Here is an 11416-nt window from a genome sequence, read left to right as displayed (position 1 = left end):
TTAGCTCAGTGGTGCTGCACCTGCTTCGCAAGTACAAGGTCCTGAGTTTGATCCCCGGTACTGGAAAAAATTAAGAAATAAAAAAAGTAACAAGCCAGAGGCCAATAAAAGTTTTTGGTTAGATGAGAAAGAGGGGTTGAGAATGACATCCTCTTCTGCTTTGGGAAGGTTAATATATTCATTTAAAGATCTCAAGTTTGGGGAAGATCTCTCAACTAGATTTGAGGCAGGACTTGTTAGACTTCAATGTACATGAGAATTACCTGGGCAGTTTTTTTTGTTGTTGTTTTTTGGGGTTTTTTGGTACCAGGGATCCAACTCGGGACCTTGAGCTTGCAGGGCAAGTGGCAGAACCACTGAGCTAAATCCCCGGCCCTACCTGGGCAGTTTTTTAAAAATTCTATTTTCCAGTCTTCCAGAAATCCTTGCTTCAGTCCACTTTTTAGAAATGAAAAGAGTTGGGCTGGGGATTTAGCTCAGTGGTTTCACTGCCTGCCTTGCAAGCGGAAGGACCTGAGCTCGATCCCCAGTTCCAAAAAACAAAACAAAACAGAAAGGAAAAGAGTATTGCCATTGGACCATGCGTAGCTTGAATAAAAGTATTGCTATGTTTTACTGGATTAGTTTATCAGTATATAAATTAAGATTAAATTTGCTGCAGATAACAGAGAAACTTAAAATAATGTTACCTTGAGACAAAAGTTTAACCACCTGTTTAGCAAGCCTTCAGGACAGTTCTGATGTAGGTCATTGACATACATTTTGTGAAACACTAAATTAAGAAATGAATTGATGCTAGTCATGGTGGCACATGCCTATAATCCAGTACTGTGGGAGCCTGAGATAGGAGGATTGCAAATTCTAGCCTAACCTGGGCATTTTAGCAACTTTGTGACACCATCTCAAAATGAAAAATAAAAAAGGGTTAGGGATGTAGCCCAGTGCAAAACCCCTTGGTTCAATCCCTAGTATTGGGGGGGAGGGGTTAATTGATGTGAGGCCCTGGGTTCATCCCGTAGCACCCCCCAAAAAACAATAACAACAACAATAATAATAAAAACATGAACTGAGGGAAATTGGTTTAGGGAGGAGTGAAAACTCTTAATGCAGAGATGAGTTGACCACATGAAGTAAAATAACTCTTTGTTTAGAGACAGGGTCTTGCTATGTACTTCAGGCTGCCCTTGAACTTACTGTGTAGCCCAGACTGGCCTTGAACTTGTGGTGATCCTCCTGATTCAGCCTCCTGAGTGCTGGAATTACAAGGATGTGCCATCACGCCTGGCAATAAACACTTTTAGTATGAGTTTATCAGTTAATTATTACCACAGTAATACTATACAATAAATATACCACCCCCAGACATTTGTGTTTGCTCTCAAGAATGGGTCAGCTGGTTGGTTCTTTTTTGGACTGGGCTCTCTCATACATCTACAATCAGCAATGGTTGGGTGGGGAGCCCTTCTGATCTTAACTGGGGGTCATGTGGTCGGGGGGAGCAGGCTGGTCTGCCTACATCTGAGATGGTACTACAAGCTTAGTTGGAAGTTCAAAGACAATTTAGAAGTTGTGGCTGTGCTACCATTTTTTAAATGCTTCATTTTGTTTTTGATAGCTACAACACAAGATAATCTTGATGATAAACTAAGAAAATTTGAGATTCGTGACATGATGGGACTAACAGATGACAGAGACATATCAGAAACAGTGAGTGAGACATGGAGTACAGATGTCTTGGGGAGTGACTTTGATCCTAACATCGATGAAGATCGCTTGCAGGAAATTGCAGGTAACTGCTTTTCAGTGCCTCTGGAAGATTACTGTTTAATGATTCCAATCCACCCATCCTCATGGGAGAGAGTGTTAGTGCTCTGACTGACAGGAGGTGGGTGTCAACCCCAACTGGGAAATAGAGGTATCTGTACGGAAGAAGACATTTGCGTACTTTTTTTTTTAACCTAAATACAGGTACTGTTTTCCTCTTTTGCCTTTTAACACCTCCGTTTTCCTAAAAAAATAAAGAAGAGAAACCAATATTTCAAATTAGCTTCTGGTTAAATCTTACTTTCAGGGCACAGTATGTGTTCTTAGTCTATGGTTAGGATATTGTTCTGAAACTAAGTAATTTACCTTAAGAGTTCTTACAGAGGATAGCCACAAAACCTTTTGAAATAAGATGATTTTTTTTTGTCTTGTTTTTTTTTTTTTTTTTGTACTGGGGATTGAACTTGGGTCCTTACGCTTGCGCAGCAGGTGGCGAAACCACTGAGCTAAATCCCTGGCAAAATAAGATGATATTGAAGTCCTCTAAAAAAGAAATTAATTTACCTCTGGAAGGATTAATTCTGTTCCAAAGGATATCCAATTTTTTTTCTTTTTCTAAAAATGTCACTTATTAACTATAGTTTATATACATGACGGATTAACCCTTTTTCAAATACTACTGTATAAATTTTGAAAGATTCATACAATTTTATCATTACCATCTTCATTTTCTTTATACATCAAATAAGTCCAAGAGAGAATGATATAAGCACACTGTACCTGTCAATGGTAGAAGTGCATGGCCAGTTTTGTTTTTTCTGTTCTCCCACTCACTACCCCCTTCTCCCCATTATGTGTAGGTGAGTTCTATACATTTTTTTATTACAATTGTTTCATGATACATCTTTTCTTTTGGTACCGGGAATCGAACTAAGGGTCTCGCGATTGCCAGGTAGGCACTGTGCTGCTGAGCTACATCCCCCAATGATATATCTTTAAAAGGTAACTTTTCCCCCAAACTTTTTAATGCAATGAAATAAAATTTATTTGAATTTTCTTTCTCTTTTCTTCTCCTTCCTTCCTTCCAACCAACCTACCTACCTTCCTTCCTTCCTTCCTTCCTTCCTTAGTACTGGGGATCAAACCCAGGGGCACTCTGCCACTGAGCTGCAATTCCCAACCCTTTTTTTTTTCAACACAGGGTCTCATTGTATAGTTCAGACTGGCCTTGAACTCACCATGTAGCTACACTGGCCTCAAAGTCACTGCAACCCTCCTGTCTCAGTCCCCTGAGTGTTGGGATTACAGCTGTGTTCTGCCATACCTGGCTCCCAGCCCTTTTTGATTTTTTATTTTGAGAGAAAGACTCATTAAGTTCCCCAGGCTGGCCTCAAACTTGCTATTGTACTGTTTCAGCATCCTAAATAACTAGGATTATAGGCATGTGCCTCCATGTTCTATACAATTATTCTTTTATTAGGTTTAATTGATAGTAATGGGAGATTCTTTCTCTCTGTCTCTCTCTGTACTGGGGATTGAATTCAAGACCTTCATGCTGAACTACATCTCCAGCCCTTTAAAAAATTTTTTAAAATTTTTCAGACAAGGTCTTACTAAATCACTAAGTTGCCCAGGCCTGGGTCAAATTTGTGATCCTCTTCAGCATACCAGAGTGCTGGGACTATAAGTGTGTGCTACTATGCCTGGGTTCATCTTAAGTACAGGCATACAATAATGTTTAATTCTTTCCGTTTGTATTCTTAAGTAGTGTAAATAGATTTCTTAATTGGCTTTGCATTACTTTGTTCCAGATGCCGAAAGAGTATTGTTCTTGGCAGTAAGCTGGATTTGAGCAGCACCTATATTTGTAGTTCAGTGCATGCTGTGAGGAGATATGTATTTTCCTGCAAGCATATTTTATTGCTCTAAATATGTGGCTAATGTGCCAGAAGTAAACATATTTGGCCAGTATAACTTACTGTGGTTAATCTCTCTGTTAGGGTGTTTGTAATCCCTGTAGGACTGTACATTTTAGAAAGATATTAAGAGCATTTGCTGAGAAACCCAAACGAATGTGAGTTAAAATAATGATCTTAAGATGTGTTTTCTCTGTGGAGAGTCAAAGGTGAGCAACTGGTGAAAAGGAAGTTGTAGGGTGGGGATTTAGCTCAGTGGTTCTGCTGCCTGCCTCACAAGCGCAAGGTCCCAAATTCGATCCCTGGTACCAAAAAAAAAGGAAGTTGTGCCATTGTGATAAAGTGGAAACTTGGTGTTTTTAGTAATGTGCTTGTTGGAATTCTTACCTTGGCTTTTTTCTTGTGGATAGAGGAAAGATTTTTTAAATTTTTATTTATTTATTTTTGGGGGGTTTTGGTTTTGTGAGATGGGGTCTTGCTGTATAGTTCAGGCTAGTCTTGAACTTGCTATGTAGCCCAGTCTGGCCTCAAACTCTCAGTGATCCTCCTGCCTCAGCCTCCCAAGTGCTGGGATCACAGGCGTGCACCACCACATCTCTAGAGGAAAGATTTTGTTAGCTTAGTGCGGCCTTTCTCCACTACCACTGTTCTTTCCCTCAGGTCTTTGTTAATGTTTTTCTTCCTGCTGACTATACAGGTGCGGCAGCAGAGAACATGTTAGGCAGTTTGCTGTGCCTTCCGGGTTCAGGGTCAGTGCTCCTTGACCCCTGCACTGGTTCTACCATATCAGAGACAACAAGTGAAGCTTGGAGTGTAGAGGTGTTGCCAAGTGACTCAGGTTAGTATCCTGTCAGTTTTTGCTTTTCATTTGCACAGAAGTTTTAAATGTAAGGTACCCTAATTTCTGTATTAGGCATATTTTGTCAATTACACATTTGATAACTATAAGTTAATCATATTGTTAAGAATTTCAAATGAAAAATTAGTTTAGGGCATTTTCTATCCATTAAAAAATCCAACATTGAATAGCACAGACTAAGATAACTGCTGCTCTCTCTGTTAATTATTTTGGAAGCAGTGGTTTGTAACTCATCAGGGTTCTGTGTGGATCATTGAGTTCAGTATCTGTTGCCAACTTGTCCCAAGATAGGAGTAGCTACACAGCTCAGATTGTGAGTGGTTGACTTCGTGGTGAGCATGCCTATTAGATTTATCCCAAGGAACAACTTGGCTTTTTAAAAGATGTTTAATGTAGTTTTGAAAAAATTTGAACCAGAGATTGTCATCTTGAGAATTCTTCTGTATAAGTGTATTATAAAAAGTATCTAAAGTGTTTTGTGTTTTCTTATTAAATATTGTATTTCTACTTTTCTTCTGAATATGATGACAAATCTTTGTCTTTAAATGTCAGCTACCAGAATGTAGATATAAGTAACTATATATCTGCATTACATTCTACCTGACTTACTTGGCTTAACAATAATTAAGTGATCCTGATTTGTATTTTATGATGCTGTACTAAAGCATTCACACATGCTAACTTTGTCTGGAGACAAGTGGAGACAGTAGGATTAGCTTGTCATCTTTTGAATATCCGTGGGAGTTGTTTTTTAGGAAGTCATTGATTTAATGCTAAGCTATTCTGTATCTTCTTGTTCTTGTCCAATTTACATATTCACCAACAGTATACTTTATGGGATTAGTAATCTAGAAAAACTTCTTACAGTGAGCAAGCTTATATTGCAGTGAAATCACAGCCTTGATTTCTGTAACACTTGATCTAACTCTCTGCTGACCGGCGTAGACTTAGAATTCTATTTACACTGATTTTATTCATATGTTGATACCTTTGTTTATCTGCGCCATAAAATCTGAAGTTGTAGCATGTTAGCAGAGTCACTAATGTGACTCCTGTTTTCTGTGTAGAGGCCCCAGACCTAAAGCAGGAGGAGCGCCTGCAAGAGCTGGAGAGTTGTTCTGGACTGGGCAGCACATCTGATGATACGGATGTCAGGGAGGTCAGTTCCCGCCCCAGCACACCAGGCCTCAGTGTCGTGTCCGGTATGTCTGTCTTATTTTAAGGAATAAGAATTTGGAGGTGTTCTCATTCTCTCCCTTTATAAAGTTGGTGCTAAAGTGACATGTTTTATTTCAGAGTTTAATAGTTTTCAGGAAACAGTTATTTATATGGCATCGTAAATGTTTGAGAATTTAATGTATGGCTTTTAGAGCCTATTGATGTAATTGATAAACAGTTTCTATGCAATTCTAATTGTGATGTCCTCGGCTACAGTTTTTAAATACCATGTGACAATTCTGATTATTATTATTATTTTATTTTTGGTACCGGGGATTGAACTTGGGACCTTGTGCTTGCGAGGCAAGTGCTGGAACCACTGAGCTAAATCCCTGGCCCCAATTCTGATTATATAGTATAAAGGAAAGTAAATATGAGGTGTGATTGAAAAATATGGTGTGTGTTTAAATTTGAAATTTATTTCAGTGAGGTGCATCTCCATTAACCTCCCTCCAAGCACTCCTCTTTCTTCAAACATACTTAACATATCAGTCTTGCCACTTTTCTTTTTTTTTTGGTACCAGGGATCGAACTCGGGACCTTTCACTTGCAAGGCAGGTGGCAGAACCACTGAGCTAAATCCCTAGCCCCAGTCTTGCCACTTTTTGAAGCAGTTCTAGAAGTCCTCTTTCATGAGTGTCTTTAGTTGTACTGTTGTGGCTGCCTAGATGTCTTCAATTGATTAAAAATGTTTACTTTTCACAGTCATTGTGACTTTAAAAAATACTTGTAATATGAATTTTTATTAACACACATTTGTCAAAGTCTGTACAAACCAAAACAATCCTGAGTTTTAAAATGTCCATTATTATAAACATGCAAAAAAACCCAAAAAGTGTTACCAAAAGTTAGCTATTCAATTTCATGGTAAAACGGTGTCATTACTTTTTTTTTTTTGGTACCAGGGATTGAACTCGGGTCCTTGTATTTGCGCAGCAGGCGGCGAAACCACTGAGCTAAATCCCCGGCCCCCATTACTTTTTAAAAATAAGATGCAATTGTTCTATGACTTCTTCGTGGGTTTTCTCCATTTAGCTCCTTTTGGCCCTTACTTGAGATTCCTGGTAATGAAAATTAGCCTTATACTCTTTAATCATCTTCTCTTTCTCTGGCATCACTGATTCTTTGCACCATCTTCAGAGTAGCCACTGCTGCCTTCCATTGGACAGTGATGACAAGGTGGTCAGTGCCTGGTGAGTCCAGGGCCAGGTCTGGGGAAAAGCTGTCTCAACTAGTTGTGATTCACTCACACTTGGATTTCTTTCTTTGGGATTTCATTTTGAATTGACGATGTAGAAAGTGTTTTCTGGCTATTAAAATGGTTGCTGCCACTCACACAGCTGTACTGCTCCTTCTCCTGGAGGCTGGTGCAAGAAGAGCTGCTCAGGTGCTTCTGCTCTGTGGTCTTCTGAAGGACATATTGGTACGAAAGTGAGCACAGCTAGCACAGCATTTTCCCATTTACCTTCTTTCTGTCACCTTTCCTGGCAAATGCACACTGTTCTTTGCACTGTTCCTGAGAATATGGCGGTCCATATTTCTCTGAATTTGTGCAGTGCTGACACTTATTGGCACAACAGTTATGTGGCAGTACTGACAAGGTTAGACCTTTCCATATAGCTGTACATTCTGAACACATTTCCTGCATATTATATTGGTTTTACTGTCCTTCTGGTGCTCAGCCTTGTAGTAGGTGCCCTTCACAGTAGGGTGTGCAATCTGACATTCCTGAGACAGCGCCTCAAAGGTAAGTACTGGTGGCACTTGGTGCGTGTGTAGAGTGCCACCGTGTTTGGCCCAGGCCATGTTCACTGCTCTGCTGACCCAGCCCCCTGATTTTTGTTTTGTTTTGTTTGTTTTTTTGACACAGGGTGTTGCTATGTAGTTCAAGCTAGCCTTAAACTCACTATGTAGCCCAGGCTGGCCTCAAACTCACAGTGATTCTCCTGCCTCCAGTCCTGTTTTGTCTGACAGTTTGGGGGCCAATTTGTTGGCAGCAGGGGAGACTCGATCATTTGGACTTTGAGGAAGAGTCAAACTTGCACAGTGCCAGATCCAGTGAAGAGGGTGGATGAGGATCCACCATGTTTTTATGAAGCTGCCTTTCCATTGGATGGCATTTAGCAACAGCATTCGCGGCATTTTTGATCCCTTTTTGTAATGACACCAAAAAGAGGACTTTGGGTACTGCTTCACAAAGTGCCAAGAATGATGAGAGAGGTGTATTTGAAGCAAGGGGGAGTATTTTTGAGTGGGATAAATGACAGTGTATCTTTTACTGTAATAAAGTTTTAAAAATTTGTTCACCAGATATTTTGATCACCCCTTATATATTTGGGCAGTAGTATGATAAAGGATATAGTACTAAATAGCTCACATATATAGGCACATGTGGGATGTATAAAACTTGAAAATGTTTAAAGTTTTCTGAAATTAATATACTTTTTGTGTAGTTATTTTGTTATTCTTGCTGTTTTATTTTTTAAAGGCATAAGTGCGACCTCTGAGGATATTCCCAATAAGATTGAAGACTTGAGATCTGAGTGCAGCTCTGATTTTGGGGGTAAAGATTCAGTCACTAGTCCAGATATGGATGAAATAACTCATGGTAAGAAGAGGAAATAAGAATGACTTTTAAATATGTTCACATCCATGGTTGAAACTGGCACTCTTTTTTTTTTTTTTTTTTTTTTTGAGACAGGGTCTCACTATGTAGTTCAGGCTGGTCTTGAACTCACTGTGTAGCCCAGGTGGGCCTCAAACTCAGAGCGATCCTCCTGGCTCAGCCTCCCAAGTGCTGGGATTACAGGTGTGCACCACCACACCCGGCGAAACTGGCACTCTTACACATTGGTGTTGATAATATCAATTGGTATAGCACTTGAGGCATAATTTGTCAGAGTGTATTTAAGACCTTAAATGTTCACCTTCCAAATTTGGTCTAGTTTCACTTAGAAATCTGTCATAAGGAAATAATTCCATGTATGGAGAAAATCTTACACACCAACATGTTCTTCATAACATTTATATTGGCAAAAAAATGGGAAACAACTTAATGGAAAAAATAGAATGGCTAAGTGAATTTTGATGTAACCACCTATTAAAATTTATGCACATTTTTTTAAATGCAGTAACTTGGAGAAATAGCCAGAACATAATATTACATGGAAAACTTGATAGAATTTTATATATAAAATAATAAAATATACATTGAATAGAAGGTGTTAACGTACCTTTTCTTTTTTACACTTTTTTGTTCTAGGCCAGGATTTTAAACCTCAATGCTATTGACATTTTGAGCCAGACAATTGTTTGTTGTGGGGGCCTGTCCTATGCATTATAGGATGATATAAGTAGCATTAAAGCAGCATTACAAGCTTCTACCAGTAGTGCATGCCTGCCACCCCTCAGGGTTATGGCAACCAAAAATGTCTCCAGACATTGCCAGATGATCTGCTGAAGGCTACCGTTCAGCAGAGAACCACTGTTCTAAAACAAGAGTCCCAGAGTGTGGCTTCCATGGACTACTGAGCATCCTTAGGACTCTTTTGAGGGTGGGGAGAATGCAAGGGCGAAACTGCTTTCATAGTAAAGGCATTGCCCTTCTTCATGGGGTTGACATTGTACTTGTTGTGCAGAAGCAAAGGTGAATAGAATTTCCTGGGGCCCTAGTAGGAAGCAAGGACACCAAACTGCACTAGCATCATTGTATTCTTCACTCACAGTTTCAAAAAAACCCCAGAAGTTTACTGATGTCTTTGATGAAGCAGTAAAATTATTTCCTTTCACCTCAACTCTTGGATAGACATCCTTTTTTTTTTGGTACCAACGATCGAACTCGGGACCTTCTGCTTGTGAGGCAGGCGGCGGCACCACTGAGCTAAATCCCTAGCCCTGTAGACATCTTTTTAATACTCTGTGTGAAGAAATAGAAGTGTGCATAATGCATTTCTGCTGAGTTCTGAGATATTTCAAGAAAAAGCACTTGTATGATTGTTAGCTTAACTACCCAGCCCCAAGCTTGCTATTTGTTTCCAAAATTCTTTTTCATGTAATACCATTTTTACTTGAGTAACTGACAAACTGTGGTTTTATGAATACAATCACATATTTGAATATTTGGCAGGGTTTTTTTTTAATTAACAAAGCAAGCCTGTTACTTCAAGGGAAACATCAGATAGTAGAATTTGTGTCAGTCGTAAAATTCAGACTTACAGATAAAAATTAGAATTTTGGAAATTTATATCAACTTCTACAAGCTTGACAGCTTTCTGTTATTTAAAGGCTTTCTGCTGAGATTGGTGGTGATACCAAGAATATGACTTTTGATACCATATGATGAAATGTGCCAGCATTTGGAAGATGTGCATAATTTATTGAAACTATTTTCTAACTGATGAACAATGTTATAAAATCATGTCTGGAATACGATCAAAAGTGTGAGATAGATCAATTCATTTTAATATAATAGAGAACAAAAAGGTCATTGATTTGGTTTTAAATTCTATCTTGTGGCTACCCTTTAAAAAGCTTCTGTTTGTGAGAAATAAGATACTTTCATGACAAAGAGCACCTTAGGAACTTCATGAATACCAAACCAGCACTCCAGAAAATTTTAGACAATATCCTAGGAAAAGACGAGGATCACAACCCCAGGAAGCCCTGCAGAATGAATACATTGGGCATGACAAAAAATTAAATGCAAAGGGGGAGAATCCAACGAAAAGAAAAAGTTATGACAATGATGTCAGTATGTATCAGTTATATCCATCAATGTTAATGGTCTCAATTCAATCAAAAGAAATAGACTGGCAGAATGGGTCAAGAACCAAGATCCAACAATATGCTGCCTACAAGAAACACACTTCATTTCAAAAGAAGCTCATAGACTGAAACAATACTCCATGTGACAGGAACCGGAAAAAAAGCAGGAGTAGCTATCCTTTTTGCAGATCAAGTAGATTTCAAACCGAAATTTGAAACACTTCTGGTCCCAAGAATTTCAGATAAGGGATAGTCAACCTGTATGTACAAATCTATTTTGAACATGTGTTTTCATTTCTCTTAAGTAAAAACTTAAGAACAGGAAAAAAAAAAAAAAAAGCTACTGTCTGTGCCAGGCATGATGCTGCACTCTTGTAATCCCAGTGCTTGGGAGGCTGAGGCAGGAGGATCGCCAAGAGTTTGAGGCTAGCCTGGACTGCACAGTGAGACCCTGTCTCAAAAAAAACAAACCAGGGCCGGGGATTTAGCTCAGTGGTTCCACCGCCTGCCTTGCAAGTGCAAGGACCTGAGTTCGATCCCTGGTACCAAAAACAAAACAAAACAAACAAAAAGAAACCCCTATTTGTGAAGACTTGGTAGATTATCAAAGAAGAATTATCCATAATTTCCTGCAATGACTATTAATATACCATCCCATTCTAGGAGTGTAGTTCAGTAGTAAGCACTGTGCAAGGCCCTGGGTTTGATCCTCAGACCTGGAAAAAAAGAAAATATCATCCCCTTTCCAACTGCATATCTGTGTAAGGCCAGATTTGCTTTATGTACTATAACCAAAACAATATAGTGTAGCACATTGGGCACAGAAGCAGATACAGTGGACCCTTGACTTACAAACTCAATGTTCCTGAGGGCTGGTTGTAACTCAAGTTGGTAA

The 11416-nt window shown here is 39.1% G+C and overlaps 1 protein-coding gene and 1 pseudogene across 17 annotated transcripts in view; one reads left to right on the top strand and one right to left on the bottom strand.

The window, feature by feature from the left end:
• Gapvd1 (GTPase activating protein and VPS9 domains 1) overlaps positions 1-11416 on the top strand; it is a 90262-nt gene that overhangs the window by 53726 nt on the left and 25120 nt on the right. For all 17 annotated transcript variants that reach the window (XM_021262070.2, XM_087183212.1, XM_087183216.1 and 14 more), the window contains 4 exons: positions 1616-1789; positions 4378-4518; positions 5607-5741; positions 8246-8365. In XM_021262070.2, the coding sequence (XP_021117729.2) occupies positions 1616-1789; positions 4378-4518; positions 5607-5741; positions 8246-8365 (570 nt within the window). The remainder of the gene's footprint in view (positions 1-1615; positions 1790-4377; positions 4519-5606; positions 5742-8245; positions 8366-11416) is intronic.
• Positions 6732-7553, bottom strand: LOC106009748 (protein FAM76A pseudogene; annotated as a pseudogene).

Source organism: Heterocephalus glaber, unplaced genomic scaffold, assembly GCF_053883595.1.
Source record: "Heterocephalus glaber isolate CG9 unplaced genomic scaffold, H.glaber_assembly_v1.0 deba00001479, whole genome shotgun sequence".
Taxonomy (NCBI): domain Eukaryota; kingdom Metazoa; phylum Chordata; class Mammalia; order Rodentia; family Bathyergidae; genus Heterocephalus; species Heterocephalus glaber.
Note: the sequence above shows the minus strand (reverse complement) of the source record. Positions and strands in the feature narration are given on the sequence as shown.